Source organism: Armigeres subalbatus, chromosome 2, assembly GCF_024139115.2.
Source record: "Armigeres subalbatus isolate Guangzhou_Male chromosome 2, GZ_Asu_2, whole genome shotgun sequence".
Lineage (NCBI taxonomy): Eukaryota > Metazoa > Arthropoda > Insecta > Diptera > Culicidae > Armigeres > Armigeres subalbatus.
This window is the reverse complement of record NC_085140.1, coordinates 412,485,232-412,508,781: the sequence shown is the minus strand read 5'-3', so window position 1 is coordinate 412,508,781 and position 23,550 is coordinate 412,485,232. Positions and strand designations below refer to the sequence as shown.

Here is a 23,550-nt window from a genome sequence, read left to right as displayed (position 1 = left end):
TTAGAAGCAACAATAGATGTTTACCTTTATTTCCTTTTTAGCAACGAAATACGGAACTTAAACCTCCCAACCTCCATGCGGCAAACTGAACAATCCCATCAACCGATACCATCTGGGGCTGCCGCTCGGGTGCACATAATAAAAACCCTCGCTTCCTGGCTGGCGTTCAACTATTCCTCCTTCTTCTTCTCCTTCTTCTTCCCCGTTTATACGTCACTTACCCCATTGTTCTTCAATACGTCCGGATCTGCTAGGACCATCCGGTACCACAGCAGCCAGAGTGTGTTGTTCGAGGCAAAGGACGCAAACAGGTTCATGTGTAGCGTAATGCGAGCGCATTTCAGTGACCTTTAATTAGAAAGAATGAACAAAAAACGCAGTTGAACGGATAGAGCACACAAATTCAAAATTGGCTATTAGAGGTTAGGTGGAAAAAATGAGCTCGGGAATAAAATTTGGAAATAAAAGGATGATAAACGAACAAAGCCACATCGGTTTGTTTTAATGCCAATAAAAACCAAAGAAAGGGTTTGGCGATTTCCCAAAGGAATGTATTTTTCGTTCGCTTTTCACAGAAGGTAAAGAGAAAGTGTGCACACAATTCATGGAAATGCTGATCCCTAATCGGCTTGACCCGTCCGTTAGAGGCTGTGGTTGTTGGTGAGCTGAGCTGAAGGATGTTGCAGTGAAAAACCGCTTCTTGCTATGATATGGGGGACGGCTTCCGTTGTAAAGTGCGTGCCATTGCTTGATAAAGGATTCGGCGAGTAGGGTGACATTAAGTGGTAAAATGGTTTCGTGGGTTTGTTTAATGAGATGGAAGGACGAAATTGATTTCCGGGAAGCGAAGTAGAGCATGAAGCAATATAATTCAACGTACTATGGGCCACATATTAATTTTAAATTGAAAATTATGGATGGTGCTTGCATAGCGGAATATATTTATTTATCACAAGACGCGGTCATAGCATATTTCAGTTAATTCCACCACTTGACTATATCTTTACAAATACGTATTTTTAGGACCTTCTTCATTGTATCGTATTTCACTCAACACCGCCTTTCAGTTTTATAGAGTTGAAATACGTACCATTAAAATTAAAATCTAATAGTACTAACACGTTATGACAAGCAGAGCTTTGAAATAGAATTTTTGGATGTAATGTTATAGGATTTCAATAAGTATTAGTATACTGCAAATCTCTAAATAATTGTCATTACCGACTAAAGATCTACCTAGTTTTATTAAGTTCTATTAGACAAGCAAAAAAAATCTCACGCAATAATAGGTTGGAATGGCATTTAATTTTGAAAACAAAAATGCTTAATTGCTTTTAGGAATGATGTTCCACAGATGCATATATGTTTTTGATAAAATAACATCCTTATTCTACTTTTAAGACACCTCGCAATGAAAGCGATAGGGCCCTTTTTCGAAAGTTAATAACAACATAAACGGCCCATAGCACTTTATTAGGAATGTTTAGCTTACCTAAAGTAACTTAAAATACCGAGCGATAAGATGAGGGCTATCAGCGAAATCGAGTACCCCGTTTCGTATATGGTTCTCACTTGCTCCATCCACTGGCATCCGATCGGCACAGACATGTAGGAAAGTTTAAGTTGAAAATAACTCCCGGTTCTACCCAAGAATGTATCCAATTAGCAGCGCGAAATTGCATCCGTAACTCACCTCGAGATTATCCAAATTAACGCAGGTTGTGTAGTTGGACCAGGTTTTGTTAGTCAGAGGGTGCCGAAACCATTCCCCGTGTTCATCGCAAACTTTATGTGCAAATCCTATTAGCAAATATAGAATCGAAACGGGGAAGGATAGTTATTCCACCGTAAAGTTAAATGCGGGAACAAGAAAAGTTATCTTACTAGAGGGATCGAATGCATCCATGAAAGCCGGGCAAAGTTGATACGCAGAAGATCCTGCCGCGGTGTCCGGCCAGCAGAGCCATCCATCCCAGGTCCCTCGACAGAATAGTCCTGAAAGAAGGAATGGGAAAAGCGAAAGTTCAGAATGAGTTAATTAGGGTAATGGAGGAGATTTCTCGGATTCGACAAGAGTGTAACATGCTATTAGTTGAAATTGGCGTACAACTTTGGAGAACAATGTTTCGCACCATCACATGTTGTGCCCTCGAGACAAAGCGCTTGAAATTGCGGACGTATAGTTTCGTTAACGGGTTTACGAAATGCCACTCACGTTTCTTCGATGTAATTTAAGTTGTTCTTCTTCCGCTACCTACATATTTTGATGGTGGAAATAATTTATGACTACTACTTCAGTGACAGAAGAACGTTGTCAAAAACGTACTAATGGCAGAAAAAATAACACGACACACAAGATCATATTCGTGGAAATATCAAATTCTTCCAGAACATATAGAAAAAATGTCTGAATTTCCAAAAGAACTGTTCCCGAATTCCAAAAGAAATTCTTCTGAAGTTCCAAGAAACATTATTTTGAATTTTCAAGGGAATTATTTTTGATTGTTATAGTTTACAAATTTCCTTCAAATTATTTTTAATAGGGTAACAGTACCAATAAAGGAGGAATTGGTATATCCACAAAAGAAAATAATTTTTCAAATTTAATAATTATGGGAAATTTAAAGCTTTAATATCTTACCCAATAGATAAACTAATAAATTTGATTAAAAATGAGATTGATGTCATTTAACATCAACAACTACCAAATATCGCTTGCACCACTAATGAGTACACTGTTCCTTTAGTGCTTGTAGAAATTAATTTTGGTTCCCTTAGTGGTGCTATTTATTGATTTCTTATGAGACTCGCCCTCTATTGGTACAGTTGCCCCACAATAGGTGCAAGAGAGCCAATTTTATTAAGGAAAATCATTGTTTTCAATAGTTCTTCATTCGAAACCATGGGATAAGTTGCATTCAACAGGATGTTTATTGCATGACGCATCAACTGAAACCATCGTAAAAAGTATGATTATGAAAATCTAATTAAAACCCTACTAAAAGCCATTCAAGAGAAAGAAAATAGTGTTCCATCGTTTGATAATGTGGGAAAAAACTGACATTTGTGAACACTGCAGATTGAATTGTCCTGGATTTCCTTTAAACAAAATTGTATGAAAAACTATTTAACTCTCGATATACAATTTCCACAAATATACACAATGGGTATTGTACCAACTTAAATTGAAATAATACAGGATGCACCATTTTCCCCTGCACTTCTTGTGCAACCACCTACCAAAGAGCACAACTATTTCTCAAGAAGACTTTTGTGTTGCGCTTCAAACTAGAAAAAAATCCAAAACTTTCCTGAAATTGAATAAAACTTTTCTAGAATTACTTGAATGAATGCATAAGGTATGCAGCATTGCACGTTAAACTTTTCCATTCATAAAACAATGCTCATCGGTTTAATTTGTACCTCTGCAAGTGATACATTTCCCACGGTCAAAATTATTCTTTATCAATGTAGTAATCGATGTGGAATAGATCTAGATGGGAAAAATACTGGGAACCAGATGTATCATTGCTTTGTTAACCTTATAGTCGTGCTTCTATAGGGTGGCAATTTGATTAAATGATACACCATGACCATGAATCATAAAAAGGCCTGTCCGAATATGGTTGTCATAAGATTTCAGTGGTATATGAAAGATAAACTAAATTTACTCGTTCTTGCTCAGACTCATAGATCAACTTTACATTAATAAGACAATAAGCCAAAGCTATAATTTCTCCTAAAATAATAATAGGTGCAACTTTGTTGTACTTTTTGATATAAGGATTACCTTTCGTAGAGATTGAGTAATGAGACCATCTGATTTGTAACCTACCATTTTGCACTGTTCACTGACCTCTCAACAAGTTCCAACCACAAAGCATAAAAATACGTTGAAAATTTAGTTAGCAAGTATGGACAGTACAAAGCCATATATTACTATTAAAATGATAATTATAAAAACTGGATACATCTAATTCAACCACGTTCAGAGCAACATTTTCGAAAAAGTTAACTTAAAACCCTGATCAATCCACCTTTCCGTCAACACAAAATCGTATATGTATAATGCAACAAAATATGCTCAAACTAGTATAGAAAAAACTTTTTTTAATTTTTTCGATGGGCCGCCCTCTTATTCTGTTCTATTTGATGCCCTGATGTTCTGGACAAAATTTCAGCCAAATCGGTCAACGTTTGGGTGGTGCTAAACTCGTTTAAAGTTTATATGGAAAAATGTATGCATAAACATCGAAAAACAGTGATTTGCAGTTAGACACTACACAATTTACGGCGAAGAACTATGATACTATTTCAGATCTTGAAGAATTTAATACAGAATGTTATTAGTTATTAGCATTTCTCTGCAGTGGAGTTCGAGCAAATTTCGTTTCTTTTACCTTTGAAAAGAAATAAATTCACCCAAACACCACTCCAGTAGAATGCTAATATCTTTGCCTAATAAACTCTAATCTTCTTGCGGTTTTCAGGCAAAACAATCTGCATTAAATTCTACAAGAACTGAATGAGTATTATCCAGTATTTTGCGCTAGGTAATGGCGGCGTGAGATCCCCTCAGATTGACATTCAAGCGGTAGAAAACATTGGAACTCATCAAGTCTGCCATGATACAAAAGTTTTTTATAAAGTAAATATATAAATGTCAACCATTTCTGCAGGGTATCCATGAAATCAATTATTTCAAATTTTCGCTTCAATTTCTATTAATGTTAATGCTTTATATATTCCAGGTTGCCTACTGAAGTAAAGATAAAAATAAATAAAATAAATTAATCGATGATACAGTTTATGCGGAAAAGAGCGAAACTAGATGAAAATAGGTAGTGCGCCGTGCTTCCGATTGAACGTGTTTTTATTTCGCTCCAGTCATTTTTCTGCTTATTCATTATGATTAATTCTTTTCAAATGTATTGAAAATTTAGATTTTTTTCAAGTGCCTTATAAAGTGAAGTGCAGTGTTTTGTCTGTGTCATATAGGAAAAAGACGACAATTCGGTGAGTTTGTTCCTTGGTACCTCTGTTTAATGACAAAAAAACAATTAGGGCGTTAGATCCGGTGTGTAGAAAATATCCAAAATTTTACTGCTTTCACTTACTTCAGAATCAATTGGATCAATTGATTTGCTTGATTTTCAATATTTTCAGTAGTTTAAAATAAGCTGCGCTAAAGCATTATCACATAATTGAAAAAAAAAAAGATTATTTTTGTTAAAGTGAAAGAACTAGCGAAGCTTTTTTATATACAGCAGTTTTGTTAGAATTTGACATCATATAAATATACCTACTCCCTTTGTAACAACATTTTAATACCGTTTTTTTTTCCTAACAAAAATTCTGTTACATTCCATGTATTTTAATACTTATAATCAATCTTAATGTAGTGGCAAACTAGAAGATCATATTTATTTAACAAATAAAATTGCTGATGCATTTTGCATTTTTTTCTTGCTCAATCTCTTGATTTAATAATTGCTTTCAATATTTCATATCTGAAATCTCTTTGAAAACTTTGCTAAGATTAACCAATCATCATAATCGTAGCGTTTATAATCATATCATAATTACCATTATTTTTTTATATAATAACGTTGTTGTAGAAGGGAATGGAGTTTGCAAGTGTTTATATATCTCGTTTCAGAGAGCGATCAATGGCGCTTGAACCTAGGCTTATTAGCCAGGGCACAGATTGAATACCTTGCCCCATCCCAGGAAGAGGACGAAAAAGGATAACGGAGTTACAATAACTTTATTAGCAACGTAACTCCCAACGTATTTGCAAATGCATTATGTTATCACTTGCTTATAGTGATGATTCCCGTACAACATCCCTCCCAACCATCCAACTCCTTGACATCTATGAGGGCGTCGGTGAGTCGCTGGCCTCTTGTTAAGTAGATGTCATATCATCATTTAATTCCCTTTCCTTGTAACAGAGAAGATGGGCGTGGCCAGCAATGGTAGTTTTCATGCTTTCTCTTCTCGGACCTCCATTTGGATTGCTATTAATTCCCAAATAGTATTCCATAAGCATTTGGAGTAAGGAAGTTAAAGATATACATGACAGCTATCAGTATGCAATCTACGAAATACTCCGTTACCAACGCAACGCAACGCAACGCAAGAGCGAAACTAGACGAAAATACTGATATTGCCCAGGGAAGAGTTTTCCATAACTCAATCATTTTTTTTTCAAATGGCTATTAAGCATCTATTTCTATTTCATAGGAAACTGTACAGTTGTGTTGTATGTTCGTGCTTGAACATCCATTTTTGCTTAATTCAAACTAGGTCTTCATTGCTTGGGATCCATACAATAATTACATAAGAACTATAGAGCAGGAAAAGATTACTATTTCCTTACACTCCTTTAGAAATCTTTTCAAGAGAGAGGTTAAAGCATCCAAAAAAAACCTTACTTTATTAGTGTCCCACGCTTTCCTGAATATAAGCCACGCCTGAGTATGAGAATCAATGATAGATAGGATCTTCATTTTACAGTTTTTATATTTTCCGCTCTGGATGTACAACAGATCTGCGAACATGATCAAGAGCAATAATTATTTGAATCTTAATCATTCATTTCATTTCATTTATTTAGTTGTCATCTAAACAGATAACACTGAATCAACAATTTGACGCCACAATACACGGTTCGAGGCCGCATCTCTCCATCCTCGGATACGCCCCACGCTCGCCAAGTCGCACCTGGTCTGCACGTATGCGCCTCAGCTCTTCGACACTCCCCATGCAACACATTTGCACAAGACACACTGGCACCACATGTGCCCCAACACTCACCTGCCTATGCCTCTTGAATGACTGCAAGGGACAAACAGGTACCCTGCAGGGGGTACCCCATGCCGCCATCTCACAACATAGGCAGTCCTCACTCAGTGTGGTGTTCACCCCATCCTGCAACAGGGTGGCACCACTTGTCTACCAAGCCGGAGGCGACCCTAGGTTGGTGGCTCCCTATGACGCTCCTACCTCAGCTACGAGGCAGACCCTTTCATGTCTCCTATTTCTGAGGTGCCGCAGAGGCATTAACCCCCCGACACTCCTGCCAGGCCTAGCGAGACTTCACTCATTCCGTCCCTGACAGCCGGATCACACTACTGCCTAAGCAGCCACTCTGACCATACGTACCATGCGAGTCTAACTTGTGTGCTCGCTCATACATTCAGTCCCAATCGCTTGCACCACTTGCGCATCACTCTCTTTGACATTCAGTTACTCACTGAGTGGGGGTTGTGATACCGCAATCTCTCCTGCTATTGCACTCTGTGCACCTCCTGTGCATCGTTTGGGCGTGGAACACCCGGCACGTCAGACGTGCCTAACACTCACCTACCCAGGCTTTGATACTGCCAAGCCCAGGTAGTCCTCAGCCAATGTGGTGGTCTCCCCATCCTGGAACGGGGTCGCACCACTACCTTACATGTCTCCGATTTCTGAGGTGCCGCAGAAGCATCAACCCCCCGACACTCCTGCCAGACGCAGCGAGACTTTCGTGTCCCCTACTTCTGAGGTGCCGCAGAGGTATCTGCCCCCCGACACTCCTGCCAGGCCTCACCAGACTTCAGTCATTCTAACACTACCGACCATGCGTACCATGCGAGACTTACTTGTGTGCTCACCCATACACTCGGTCCTCGATTCTGTGGGGGTATTACGAGTAATACCCTCAGCTCCCATTCGCTGGAACCACATGTGCACCACTTGGGGGTGTGTGGGTACCACCCACTGTCACCCGCTTGCCGCCGAAGCAGCCCTCACTCTGTGGAACCTCTACAAACTCCGTTAATGACCTGGCTAATTGTTTCACCCCCAGGCCATTCATCCCTTCGGCACGGGTCGCCTGACACCTTGGGATTCGGGGTTAGGGGCTTGTATGCTTTAAGCGGCACACGGTCGCTTGATAAGGTTTGCTTGCGGATATGTGGTTTTTGGGAGGGAATTAACAGCGCCCCCTGTTAACCCCACCACCTCCTAGGCAGAACCCCCTGACTCACAGACGGCTGGGGAGGGGTCGTCAAGCCCTTGGACATGGTCCCTGCTGCCCGTACCGTCTCGTACCTGCCGGATCGGAAGCGAACACCATCTTTGCAGGGTTGCTGTCCGGCATTCTTGCAACATGTCCTGCCCATCGTACCCTTCCGGCTTTAGCTACCTTCTGGATACTGGGTTCGCCGTAGAGTTGGGCGAGCTCATGGTTCATTCTTCGCCGCCACACACCGTCTTCTTGCACACCGCCAAAGATGGTCCTAAGCACCCGTCTCTCGAATACTCCGAGTGCTTGCAAGTCCTCCTCGAGCATTGTCCATGTTTCATGTCCGTAGAGCACAACCGGTCTTATAAACGTCTTGTACATGACACATTTGGTGCGGTGGCGAATCTTTTTCGACCGCAGTTTCTTCTGGAGCCCGTAGTAGGCCCGACTTCCACAGATGATTTTTTTTATCTTTATTTTTGAGATTTTCAGCCCGTGGCTGGCTCATCTCATGAGATAATATTTCACAACAATGCAATACAATACATTCTGAATAAAATTAATTATTTCTTCTTGGATCGTGTGTTGTATACTCTCCAGTCCGAATGACATTTTTCTCCACTATCGCCAGCATCAGCAAAAACATCACCGCACGATCTTTTGGGAATATTGTCCTCTTGATTATCGCTTGTTGTTGCAGATGCAGTAGACAATCGTCTCTTCGCGCTGGCTCCAGTACCGGACTCTATGCAGTTATCAGTTTGTTCGTCACCATCACCGTCACTTTCGTTGCTGTTTTTTCCTTCATCCTCATAGTCGTCCTCTTCGCTTTCGCTTGCATCGGCTCGCATCGGCGGAGGGTCGCTATTGTGTTGTTTGTTGGATGATGTTGAAACCGTCGCTGCTGGAGGACTCGTTTGGGATTGGTTTTGTTTTTGTCCAGTTACAAGCGTGGGCTCGTCATCGATAACGATACGAGATGGTATTGCTTTTTCTAGCATCATTCACACCACTCTTACACCATTTGCTACTCCCGGAAAAAAGTTCTTCCATGTCTCGTTCTGTACGGAGATAACTTTACCATATTGCTTTAGGCAGTCCGATATGGTTTCATTCGGCATTCTCGGAGGAAGATCATGAATCCTCAATGTAGTGGTGGGACCATCTACGTATACCGGAATATGATAGAATACGCCGAGACGGTGAAATGAGTGTTTGAGGTGATGTTCTTTTTGTAGTCGTGCGGCAACGCCTGCGCTGTTCATCTCAACAAACACACAGTCATTGAGGTTGTGCAGTTGGATGCTTTTCACATCAGCCATGTTAAGCTTGAGAGATTCCTCAAGAAACTGCTTTACCTGAGCCAAAGGAGGGCGTCTCGGGAGGACACTGAAATCCACGACAATGGTGTTCTTCCTGTGCGACATATTACGCTGAATGACACTTTATTTTCGTCACTAGGTACACGAAATTTTGTTGATTATTTACGTCAACTGTGCGGGAAACGTCTGTCACGCGCGAAAGACAATTGTCGACTGACCACAGATGATGCGTCTTCGTATTTCACGGCTAACGTTGTTGTCAGCCGTTAGCAAGGATCCGAGGTAGACGAATTCCTCGACCACCTCGAAGGTATCCCCGTCTATCGTAACACTGCTTCCCAGGCGGGCCCTGTCGCGCTCGGTTCCGCCCACAAGCATGTACTTTGTCTTTGACGTATTCACCACCAGTCCAACTTTTGTTGCTTCACGTTTCAGGCGGGTGTACAGTTCTGCCACCTTTGCAAATGTTCGGCCGACAATGTCCATGTCATCCGCGAAGCAAATAAATTGACTGGATCTGTTGAAAATCGTACCCCGGCTGTTACACCCGGCTCTCCGCATGACACCTTCTAGCGCAATGTTGGACAACAGGCACGAAAGTCCATCACCTTGTCTTAGTCCCCGGCGCGATTCGAACGAACTGGAGTGTTCGCCCGAAATCTTCACACAGTTTTGCACACCATCCACCGTTGCTTTGATCAGTCTGGTAAGCTTCCCAGGGAAGCTGTTCTCGTCCATAATTTTCCATAGCTCTACGCGGTCTATACTGTCGTATGCCGCCTTGAAATCAACGAACAGATGGTGCGTTGGGACCTGGTATTCACGGCATTTTTGAAGGATTTGCCGTACAGTAAAGATCTGGTCCGTTGTCGAGCGGCCGTCAACGAAGCCGGCTTGATAACTTCCCACGAACTCGTTCACTAATGGTGACAGACGACGGAAGATGATCTGGGATATCACTTTGTAGGTGGCATTAAGGATGGTGATCGCTCGAAAGTTCTCACACTCCAGTTTGTCGCCTTTCTTGTAGATGGGGCATATAACCCCTTCCTTCCACTCCTCCGGTAGCTGTTCGGTTTCCCAGATTCTGACTATCAGTTTGTGCAGGCAAGTGGCCAGCTTTTCCGGGCCCATCTTGATGAGCTCAGCTCCGATGCCATCCTTACCAGCTGCATCATTAATCAAGTCAATGTAATTAAATTCAGGTTTTTATTTGAGGCTTTTATTTAACAGCAGTAAATTGCCTGTAGCTCATCAAGCATCAAGTTAGGGCCTTTAGTCAACCAGATGTTGTCCATCCGCTACGGACACTTCCGCTGCCCTGGAGGAGGCATGTTGCAGCACATGTGATGTCGTTTTTGTGCATAGGTGGGACTTGGGGATTACAAGAAGCGCTCATTTGCACGTTGCGCATGCTATTGTCGGAGGAAATTGGCTAATGCAAAGGAAGTTGACTCTTAGAGAATTTTGAATCCAACCTCACACTAGATGGATATCGTCTCGTCAAGATTTTTTCATCTTAAAAATACAATGATCATATCATTACAGACTTCTCGATGTCTTGTAGCCTTCACATTCCTAGAAAATAAAATAATTATGAGAAAAATTAATGAGGATACTAGCAAATATACTATATTAACAATATGATTCACTCTCACGAAATTTTGGCGACACCGCATGTGGCGCCATCCGTGCCCAAAAAGATCGATACACGCTGAAACGAAACTACCCAAAATATGAGGATCGGTAAACACACACTTCAAACTGTCATCACAACAAAAAATAGGGATGTCTTATGTTTTTTGTGCACATAATCGATTAAAGTTAATCGAATATCAACGGAAAATCAAATGTTGTAGCAAAATTGTGGTAGACATTTTTTTTACTAATATGTATAACAAATTAGATGTTGCACGTTGAACCGCCGGTGCACCATATCAATACACGGTGAAACATTTGGAAAGCTAAGAGGTTGCTGTTGAAGTTAATACTTAATATTCTGCATTCACATTTCGATTTATACTCGCTCTCTGTTCTTTTCGCACTTTTTCGCTGGTTTTTATCTTACATTGGCCCAATTCTGCAGCTCGTTTGGCTGCAATATATCTTTAATTTTTTGTTGTTTTAATTTTAAATATATTTAGAGGCATCAAATAATACGGTTCTTTGGGAAATTTGACAATAAAAAAGTCAAAGAATCGACTCAGAAAAAAAAAACAAGGTTATACTCAAGGACGGAAATCTTCGTTTTACTATCAGTTGCAGTCGTTTCAAATTGAATATCAATGCACTAAACTGAAGATTGATTTTGACACCGCACAAAACAACGCTGACACCGAGATTCGACGCTACGTGCTGTTCGTGTACATACCGTCCTATTCATTTGCACATTCAAATTTGTGAAATACTGGCAACTAAATTGTGTGTTGGATGTCAACTATTTGAGTGTATTAAAAATGACTTTTTCTGTCCCTGGTTATACTTTTGGGCAGTATCAATTTGAAAGACATTTTTATATTATATATCGTACAGGATATTTTATATCGTACAGGAGCTCATGCATTTTTACTATTTACATATATGGATTTTGCGAGCATTTAGTTCAGATTACAAGCTTGTGACATGTCACGTGTCGAAAACATAATTTTCTAACTACTGACAAAGGTAGTGTTATCATGATAGTCGAATGACATTTTATCTGCACGGCTTATCATCCGTTTATCAACTCCCGATGAACATTTTGGTTAATTTAGTGACAAGCTAAGAAAATAATTATTTATTATTCATTTTTACTGAGAAAAAAATGATATCACGCTCTGAAAGTACTCAATAAATTTACAAATATGAAACATTTTGAATCTATTTATTCATCTGTTTTTTCACAAAATTATTTGAAATATCCCTTGTCACTATTTAACTCACATTTCAAAGATTGTTTTTCTGATTGAATCATGGTAGGATGTGAACACAAGATACAACAGCCGTGAAAAACTAACACAATCGCACTCAAATTTATTTAGAATGTGGCAGTAATCCAGCTGGCAGTTGGACAGTAAAACCTGAATGAAAATTTAGAGTAAAGACGGGTTCATGAAACTAACGAGGCTAGATCTAAAACGCAATATGAAAATTCGTGCCACAGTACGAAAAGAAAACTAATCTTGTTTTCGAAAATTTATGTTCAAAGCACTGAATACCGGCAAGGATGTTATCGATCATTTAGTAATCTGCGTTCGATCACTTATTAGTTTGTCAATAACTTGCTCCAGAGGCTAAATTTAAAAATGTGTTGTATGGTGGACTTCTAGTGCGAAGGTTTTTCTACAACTAACAAGTCGATGTTTGAATTTAACTTATAACGCAGTAACTTATACCAAATGATAAAAAATTTCAATCATTTAGTATAAGTTACTGCTACTAGAGCTATACTGCCGTAATCTGGAAAAGTGACGTAACAGCCATTTTACAACATGCATGTTTTCCATTTTTCTGTTAAAGAGCTCGACGAGTAGTACTCGTTAACACCATTTTTGGAAAATGGCGTATACGTCACTTTTTCAGATTACGGCAGTATAGCTCCGTTATTAGTGAAATTAATTGAACGAACTGTTATAAACCTTTGCTCTAGAAGTCCACCATACAACATATATTGAAATTTAGCCTCTGGAATGAGTTATTGACAAACTACTAAATGATCAAAAACATATAACTAAATGATCGATAACATCCTTGGATACCGGAGAAGATCAAGATTTTTAGTCACACTCTTGTTGGATTCACTGCTAATTGATGATTGGGAAGCCGCTAGGCCTGTGACAAATTAATCGCGAAAAATCTTGCAAATCCGTTAAATCACTGCAGAGGATGCAGAGAAAAGCTCGACTAATTTTAATTAATTTTGCCTTCGGTGAAAGCATGGATACAAGCCCATCCATAGATATAAAACTGAAATTCTAACTCAAAAGGAAATTTAAGCATTTAAATGAAAGGCACTAGAAATATTAGTTCTGGAATCAATATTACGATAACATATATTGATTATATTATTAAAATGAAACAAATTTAGCAAAAAATATTTGGTAGGTGAAGTTGCGAATACCTTCCTGCATGTGATGCAAAATTTCTGGTGGTTTACTAAAAACTTAACATTGCTTTCCACGCATATATGTTAGCACCTGGATGCTGGCAACTTAGATAAAAAATCTTGCGAAAAACTAGCTAATGCTTGCTATTATTTTCGACCCAAAAGAAATTGAATCAATATTTTCTAACGCGCCGCAAGCATTTTCTTGTATGCGGAACAGCTTCTATTGGAGCAGTCGGATCAAAATTTATTTTTCTGTATTATCGAAATAAGTGTAAAAGAAAAAAAAAATCGATCTGTTGATGATCGATTTATTAAAAAAAGTATGGACATCCTTGCACTGTCGTATGAAAACTTTTCAACAGTATGACTGTCACTGTAAATTGGCAGGAAGATTTGCTAGAATAAACAAGAAGAAAACACGTTTAGATTCCTCTTTGCTCGCTAGATGATGTTGTTATCACCGGCAAATGGTTCGCCATTTCGTTGTATGGAAAAGCTCGAAGTGAACCATATTGTTAATATAATATATTTGATATTTTCTACCTCTCGAATGTCAAAAAGGCACTCACTAGGGCGCCATAATCGAGCGCAAAATACTGGATAGTTCTTCATCGTAAATTGTACCTTCTAACTGCAAATCACTGTTTTTCGATGTTTCTGCATACATTTTTCCATATAAACTTCCAACGAGTTTAGCACCGCCCAAACGTTGACCGATTTGGCTGAAATTTTGTCCAGAGCATCAGGGCATCAAATAGAACAGAATAAGAGGGCGGCCCATCGAAAAAATTGGAAAAGTGATTTTTCAGCCACTCTAATATACATGCATACATGTTGTACGAGGAAGTAGCTATATTGCCTCCACTGTAGGATCTTATGTTACATCATATACGATCTTGTGCTTACTGGGCTAGCGGTAATAGTGTCTTTCTCGTGCATTATTAAAATTGTATTTTGTTCGGATCCTCCTTAGCCGTGCGGTCAGACGCGCGGCTACAAAGCAAGACCTGGTGGCTGGGTTCGATTCCCGGTGCTTCTTCTTATTGGCATTACATCCCCACACTGGGGCAGAGCCGCCTCGCAGCTTAGTGTTCATTAAGCTCTTCCACAGTTATTAACTGCGAGGTTTCTAAGCCAGGTTACCATTTTTGCATTCGTATATCATGAGGCTAGCACGATGATACATTTATGCCCAGGGTAGTCGAGACAATTTCCAATCCGAAAATTGCCTAGACCGGCACCGGGAATCGAACCCAGCCACCCTCAGCATGGTCTTGCTTTGTAGCTGCGCGTCTTATCGCACGGCTAAGGAGGGCCCCTATTCCCGGTGCCGGTCTAGGCAATTTTCGGATTGGAAATTGTCTCGACTTCCCTGGACATAAAAGTATCATCGTGTTAGCCTCATGATACACGAATGCAAAAATGGTAACTTGGCTTAGAAACCTCGCAGTTAATAACTGTGGAAGTGCTTTATGAACACTAAGCTGCGATGTGGCTCTGTCCCAGTGTGGGGATGTAATGCCAGTAAGAAGAAGAAGATTTTGTTCATAACTTAGAAGTCCATAATCGATCTGGCTATTTTTCAATAGGTAACAGTCGGGTAAAATTCCCCGTCGAGTGCAACTTGTTGCAAGTAAATCGGTTGAAGATAAGTGCCTAAAATATGTGAGTTATTTTGCGCCCACACAGATAGAAAAAGTTGTTGAAATTCACACGAAAGTAATGCACATAAAGGGAATGCCAAAAAGAGCGTAAATTTAAGCGATATTATCGCCTGAATGTATGCAATTTCCATTGCATTATGTCACTTTTTATATGTTGTATGCTATAGAAACTGACATAATACCATATAAATTGCATACATTTAGGGTGTACTTGTTGGAAAATATCCATGTACGGTCAAAATAATGTAATTTTCCATGACTTTATTTTTTACGCGCTTCTTAGTTTTCATTATTTTTTCCTGTGCATACATACGCACACATACAGACATCACCACAGCACAGGGCATAGTGTATCCTTGTACTTGCCACACAAGATACATACTCATGCAATGTCGGGCATAGAAAAGCTTTCAATTATTAACTGGGGGAATGCTAATGGAATACTAATTTGAAAAGTGGGCCAAGTTTCAGTTGGAATGTAGAGCCATTAAACACAGAAAAAAATTCTGAAAACTAATTAGCGCGTAAAAAATATAGACGTGGAAAATTACACTATTCCGGGCAGATATGCATCTTTTCCAACAAGTTCGCCCTAAATGTATGCAATTTCTATTGCATTATGTCAATTTCTATAGCATAAATCAAATAAAAACTGACATAATGCAATGGAAGTCACATACATTCAGGCGATAATATCGATTAAATTTACGCTCTTTTTGGCGTTCCCTTTATGTGCATTACTTTTCGTGTAAATTTCAACAACTTTTTCTATCTGTGAAGAATAAGAAGAAGATGTAGCCTCCTGGACGTCGGTACACTTAGTTTACGAAAAGGGCAAAACACTTCCGACTGTTATAACTGAAATAGGGCCTCGAATAGCACAAGTAAATAGCAACTATTTGCGATTATCCCAGGGATAGCCGGTGAATTTCTCCGGGTCTTGCAAGGTGAGAGCGTCCAGTTTTGGACAGTGGGTCCTTCGAGTACAATTCCGGCCAGGCGGCCGTCACCATACCAAATGGTAAGAGCGGATTCGGAGCGTCCACTTTCGGACACGAACGCTCAGACGCACTTCCGGCCATGCAGCCGACCCCAAGTGACGCCACACTGGTTCAAAAGCTCCCAAAACGTGCGTTTTTTAGTTTTTGACCTGAAAACTACACAGATAGAAAAAGTTGTTGAAATTTACACGAAAGTAATGCACATAAAGGGAATGCCAAAAAGCGCGTAAATTTAAACGATATTATCATCTGAATGTATGCAATTTGTATTGCATTATGTCACTTTTTATACGAATAAGTGTCATAATGCTATGTAAATTGCAAACATTTAGGGCGCACTTGTTAGAAAAGATCCATGTACGCTCAGAATAGTGTAATTTTCCACGTCTTTATTAATTACGCGCTGATTACTTTTCATTATTTTTTTCTGTGTACATTTTAGAGTCATGATTTCTTCAAAAGAGATGAAGAATATTTCTTGGGCTTTCTTCTGATAAGAAAACATCAATGATATATCCACCTTAAAAAGTACGCTGATGTACAAAAGCAGAGGTTGTCCGCTGAAATGTAATAGAGAATGTGAATTGGAACATCTTTTCTGAAGACACAATATTGGAACAACGGTTTTGTAACGAGTTTAGCACGTTTTGTATGAATGACCCCCAAAAATCAAATTTTGAGCATAACTTTTTTGAAAATGATTTTAGCAGTATGGTTTATTCTAGAAAGTTGTGCATAATGACAAAAACCATGTTTGTCTAGAAGACTACTTTGATCTATCTTGAAACCTGTCCTGAGGAATCCTTAGAAAAATAGTGGCAGAAAGCGGCAAGCCAAACAGCCACCATCTGAAAAATTAGGTTTTAAGCTACCGGATGCACAATGTTTTGTTTTTGAATTAACCTAAAACAGTCCTTAATGTACGTTTTTTAGTACAACTGTTACGTAAACAATTAAAAAGTGGCTTACATGATTAGTTATTTATTGCATGATTACAATGTCGACAAATGACATTAATTCGTCTTAAATGTGGCTGTTTCGTCTTGATGAAGATTGCTACTATGCACTAGTCGTTTTGGGGAGTAGGTAGGACGTGCATCGAGCTTCATGTACAGCTTCACTTGCGCTTTGGTGCATCATCCCTCTGAATTCGGCTGGAGCTTCACTGCTATTCCGTTGAGTTTAACCGGGATGAACTTCCGCTTGGTTCCGACGTTGTGGACCATATGGATACTCCTAGTCTTCACATTCTTTTTGGGTTTCGCTGACTTGAAATTCGAAATTCTGATGGTATTAGCTTTTTGTTGGAACAATATTCTTCTTTATGTCCTTATTGCCTACATCTGGAACAGGTATGTGAAACGAACGAACACTCACGAACGTAGTGCTGGTCACCACACATCTAGCATGGCGTTTTTGGAACTTTGAAATTCTTCCTACAAGGCTTCTGGTTACGGGAAACAAGGTTGACGTTGCGTGCTTTTTTGTTTTCCACCATCAGTGTATCCTGTTTGAGGTTGGCCACACGGTTATATTCTTTCACGAGATTCTCTAGGGTTAACTTGCTTGTGATTTCTCCCAGTTAGTTGACTGCGGTTTCGTCGGCTTCCAGCTTCGAGATCAATCGTGTTCGAATGTCCGCATCCCGTGACGATTGGAGTCCACAGACGAAACGGAGCGCTTTGAATTAATCCGGGGTGAGCTTCGAAAGTTGAAACGCCTCACAGTGTTTGTTCACCATGGCATGATACAAAGTGAAATCGTCTGCATCGCTTTTCGTGTACTGGAGGCACTGGTACCGAGAATGAAAGACCGACTTCTGTCGCCCGAACAGTTTCTTTAACCTTGAAACGGTTTCGTCCAGGGTGTACTCCCGGGGATGCTTTGGTAGAATGGTGTTCACATATTGCTGTTCCAGAGAAAACTTTCCTCTTTACGGTTCAATTTTTAAACTACCGCAGCTGTCACTTCATACTTTCTCTCTGCTGTTTGGCATGGCATTCTACGACGACAACGCCAAATATAAAATTTTTGTTTCAGTGTATTGAAAATTTTCAGGCTTGCGGTAGGACTTTGACAGCTGCGGAAGAACTTTACGGAATCCACAAAATGGAAAATTTTGAAAAGATCCGCAATACTTGTAGTGCAGAGGCGTGCTTAAATTGCGAAAAAGTAACCTTACACGGGCGGCGTCGTCTAGTCAGGGACGTGAATGGTTGACATTTCTTTTTACCATTCATTCTTCCGTGCAAAAAAGTAAAAACAAAACCATGGCAACCGCAGCAGCAGCCACGTCGAGCAGATGACCGTCAGCACATGCTTTTTCTATTTTCTCTCCCCACGATTAATGTTTTCGTACAATAATTTCACAACGTAGGGAGCGGGACCATTTGGGCAGCACCCCCTATTCCCGTCCACAACGTTAATAACTCGACCGCGTTCCAACCAAATGGCTTGATTGTTTGTACATCACTAGATATCGACAGAAACTAACCATGTACTAAAAAACAAGTAATTCGGTTGTAATGCGCTTGAGTAATGAACGTTGCTGACGGGAATAGGGGGTGCTGCCCAAATGGTTCTCTACCCTATAACCGTTTTTGATGGCAAATATTCATTTCATTACTCCTTGCTCATTGTAGAGATAAGAACGAATAAATCAGTACCTACGGATAGCACTCCTTCTAGGCTTTGCGCCACAGGTTAACTCGATTCTGTGCTGTTTGCGCTGCGCTCGAGCCGAAACAAAAAATCTCATGCAAATGCTGACCGCACGCCGGCACGACTCTAATGGAACGTACACACGGTCAAGCAGTTTGACCAACATTGACTCCACCTCTCGTTTATTCAAAAATCCATCAAGTTTTACCAACAGCGGCAGCGAACCTTAGCTCCACCCCCGACAACTCAAACCAAAATCAAACCGTTTTAATTTTTTCCAACCGAGCCGCCAACTGTCAAATGGTTGTTCGAACAACTTCACACACGTTCAAACAAAGCAGCAACCGAAGCGTTTTCTTGAGGGCGGAGTCAATGTTCGTCAAACTGCTTGACTGGTGTGTACGTTGCATAACATAGCAGCAAACAAACAGTTTGCTTCATCGGCAAAAAAAGTCACGATGTCGCGTACATTTTTTTTGCAAACTGTTTCGGCTTGTTTGGTGCATGAAATTTGACTGGATAAAATGTGAATATTCACATAATCAGAGTGGTTTAACGTACATTTCCCAACACTAGGTTTTGTCCATCCTGTGTAATGACGTCCTCGTACCTGCGTACCAAGCATCGAAGAAAATTCCTCCATCTGGATCATATTGAAAATCTTGGATTCCGCTCGATTCCTCGATAATCTTCTCACTGACAGCTGCTGGATTGCCTTAGTTTCCCAGGTTTTCAATCTAGTTTCCCTAGTTTCCCAGGCTGCTGCGCTTCAAGTTGCTGCTGCTGCCTCGTGATGAGGTTTGTGAGATGAAGGACAGCGTTTTTGAGATCCGCGTCAGGCATTTTCTAGACTTTTTTCTTGAGGGTCTTCAAACTTTTCCTCGTCGCCAAATATTTGTAGCCATAACCAGCTTTACTGGACAAAACTATTTATTTCACCTGACTTGGTTAATGGTCGGCTAACTAATGACAAATCATAAAACTTTTATTGAAGGCACAGCCTACATGGATAGGCCTGCTACAATCAATCTTTGATCATAGTCATATAGGTAACTTTTATACGTTTGAATCACCCAAATTGTTAGCCTTAGAGAAAGGTTACTTGATTATTGATTTCTAAGCAAATCATTCAATTTGATTATTCAATATCATTAATCATTAATCATATCGATCGGTAATCATAAATCATTCACATATTGTGTCAATATTTAATCACGATACGTAATCGTTAATCATACTCCAGCCGTTTTATTCATTAATCATAATCGTTAATCATTGCCAATAATTAATTTAATGGTTGATCATAATCATTAATCATTGTCATAAATAAAAATTTTAATAATCATAATCTGTAATCATAGAGTTGAATGATTTAGTCGTAATAAATTTAATCATTCATTGAAAGCTTCATTTATGTATTAACGTTCTGCTTACACCAGACATTAACTGTTTATGGCCCATGATCTCATAGTTGACGTAACAACCATTGCACTTTCGCATGTATTTCAAATAAATTAGGGACAAACATCGCAAATTTAAAACATTTCAATCCGTAAGCAGTTAAATGAGGCTTGGAACAAGCAACGTATCGATGTTGCAGCGGTTTAATTGCCCTAGTAAACGCGTAATAAGTTAAATTCGCTGAAATTTCAAATGGTTGATACGTCAACTATGAAATCATGGGCAGGGTAGGCCATAATTATATGGTATTAGGGCGGCTAGGAATTATTTTCAAATAAAGCCGTCATTACACCGTACTATTACTGGGTTTTCCTATTTGGAAAGATCCAATTCTGAGTTGGCTGGGAGTCCTTAGGACTGACGGGACATAGCAAACGTAAGTTACAGACTTTATGAACAAAGCTTCTGAGTAAAAATTAATTAAATTCAACATAATTTGAAACTCAGCATAGTAGTTAAAGTTTCGGTTATTATAACCCAGAATTACTCATTCAAATGAGGCATCTACATCAAATCCAGGAAAATTTGATGTATTTCCATTTGTTGGAAAGATCTAAATCCGTTCTAGACAGCGCCTTGCTTTTGGGGCGCCAAAATAAAAAAAATAAGAGGAAAAGAAAAATTGTATTTGTTGTGCAACCAATCGAACAATGCAGCCAAAATTCAATAATATAAAATTGAAATGAAACTTCGATCAAATAAAAACGATTTTAATAACTCTTCATATATTTACGCGTTTGTTCAAATTAGAAGGAATCTGGAGAACAGTAAAAACAGTAACAGTAAAAAAAGGTCAATCCGGAGATGGCGAGATCGATTCTCGATCCGGTCTAGGATGTCTTTGGGTGGGAAACATTCTCGACTTCGTGGGAATAGTGTATCCGTTGTACTTGCCACACAAGATGCATGGAAAAGCTTTTAAATAATAAATGAATCTATTAGAGAAACAAGTTGAAAAGCAGGAAGTTCCAGTTGGAATGTAGAGCCCACTTCATAAATCGTAAATCCCATATTTATCATTTCCTCGAAAACAACCTTTCCTCCAACCATCAGTACCTAATATTTTGTTATTTCTGTGGGTTTTAAATTTTTCTATAGTCCTATATAGTTGCTATAGTTTTTAAACAGTAGTTTGTTCAGGTGAAAAATCCTCATTATAGCTTCTTTCTTTGGCTGCTGATTGAACTTCCTCACGTCCACTGAATTCCCCTAGTCAGTTTATCCATGTTTCTTTAAGATTATTTATTCAGATTTAACTAAAAATCAAAATAATCCGACTTGAATTAAATTACCGACTGAAATTTTATTTCGTCATGGGTCTAAATTTCCATCCTACTAAATGTCATTTCCAGGGGCCTCATTGCGCATCTCCTTTAGACAGATCTTTCGTATGACTGCTACTCGTCACATCGTCGAATATTTTTACAAACCACTCTTAGATATTTTTAAAACTTTTGTAATAATGAATTTCAAATAACATATAAAGGCGTTATAAATCTTTTTGATACATTTATGTTACCAGAGTTCCTACTATTTGTTTATAGTAACGTGCAATCAATTATGTGAAGAAGTGACTACGAAAATCGTCATGACTTTTGGTTGAGCTACTATCTTCGTGGTGGGTATGCGGTACGAAGAAACTCAATAGGGAACATCCACAAATCACGTAACGCTTAGAAGGGGGAGGGAGGTTCTGTGAAGTGTGGCAACCCATGCAAAATTTTCAGATGCTTCATACAAAAAGTGTTACATAGAAGGGCGAGGGGGACGTAAAAAATACCCATTTTTTGCGTTACGTAATTAATGGATCTTCCCATAGGTGTTGCGTTGTCCAATGTTATGACGAAGACTAAATGTCTATTCGACCAAATGTTCATTTTACTAATTGTCCATTCGACGAACTGTCTCGAAACCGCCTAACGGAGTACATCTGTATGCAGTACATTCATTTGTTTGAAAAAAGGCCGATACAAATATTTGAAAACAATTATGTCCCCCCGGATATTTTTGCCCAAAAATAATATATTGAAATGTGCGTGTGTTTTTAGATTTTTTTTTATGTTAATATTTATGTGTGTGTGTTTTTAGATTTTTTTTTATGTTAATATTTATTTTTTATTATAGGAGACCATTAGGACATTACTTTTTATTAAATATTTGCAACGCCCTAATAGGTACATAAAAACGTGACGAAGGAGTGATGGGGAATTGAGAATCGGAAGTTTTAGGGTTTTGCGTTAATTGATTAACGGATCTTCCCTTGATGATCCGTTGATACCATAGAAGAATATGTGAACGAAGTTCCAGATTCTTCAAGTAAAGATTTATTCTTCTGATCCATTTCAAAAATGCTAACCTGTAGGCAAATTCACCCTATTCAATTTTTCAGCAGTCCACTCTCTCTAATATCTAACATAGAACTCAATTTCCCCTATCTGCCGACAACAGCAGCAACAGGAAACAATGCTGAGTGCAAAGTTACTGATGAATTTTTAATTGAGTTTTCATTCACATAACTTGTCGCCGTATTTTGTGTGCTAGTTCTTATTCGTCCTTCGCTTTCCGGCTGACCCGCAGTTAAGAAAGTTTTGACATATAGCTAGCAGGGCTGGTACCCGGACAGATTTTGACCCACCCGTGGTTCACGAATAAAGCAATATATGTGTACGAGCGCACTCACCAGACCGGGACGTGGAGGATTCGGTTGTTTCATTGAGCATTTCCAAGCATTGGAGCTCCCTCCGGTCGATCTCCGCCGCGGTTGCGTCCGTTGTTGTGGAGGAGGTCATTTTTTTTCGGCTGGAGCCCAGTTAAGGACGGTTCGTTCCACCTACTGCCCTAAAGTTTATAGTTGATATCTGGAACCGAGTGGTGCTTTCGGCTCTTTACTTTTTAATATTCTATTCTTGCGTTGATTTTGTACGTTCCTGTTCCACTTTGGAGCGCTTGTTTGTGATGAATTCAATCCGGCCCCGTTCGTTCTGTCAAGGCCACGTAATCCTAGGCTTCAGATGTATGTGCTGTGCTGATCCTTTGGTTATATTCAGTACTTGGCGACACAACAGGCGCCTAATTGCACCGGCAGTGCGTTGCTGTGGTGGTTGTTGTTGTTGCACGTTGTTCTACTCTACAGCCGGGGGCGGCTCGGAAATGGTCTCAACAAGGATCTGGAAAGAATGTATAATAAGGTAAATGAGTAAACTGAGAAACAGACAATTGTTGATTGTTGATATTAATTTTAGCCGCAAGTATTAATATAAATGCTTAATCAAGGCATATTTATCGCATTTAACTTTTGCTAAAATCTCCAATATTGTAAAGTAAATATAATTTAACCAATAGG

The 23,550-nt window shown here is 39.4% G+C and overlaps 1 protein-coding gene across 1 annotated transcript in view; it reads right to left on the bottom strand.

Annotated features, from left to right (window-relative positions):
- The window catches only part of LOC134213372 (calcitonin gene-related peptide type 1 receptor), a 291,025-nt gene that overhangs the window by 17,000 nt on the left and 250,475 nt on the right, over positions 1-23,550 (bottom strand). The window contains 5 exon segments of the mRNA XM_062692383.1: positions 222-348; positions 1,493-1,584; positions 1,694-1,800; positions 1,885-1,995; positions 22,888-23,374. Of these exon segments, the coding sequence (XP_062548367.1) occupies positions 222-348; positions 1,493-1,584; positions 1,694-1,800; positions 1,885-1,995; positions 22,888-22,996 (546 nt within the window). The 5' untranslated portion in view covers positions 22,997-23,374.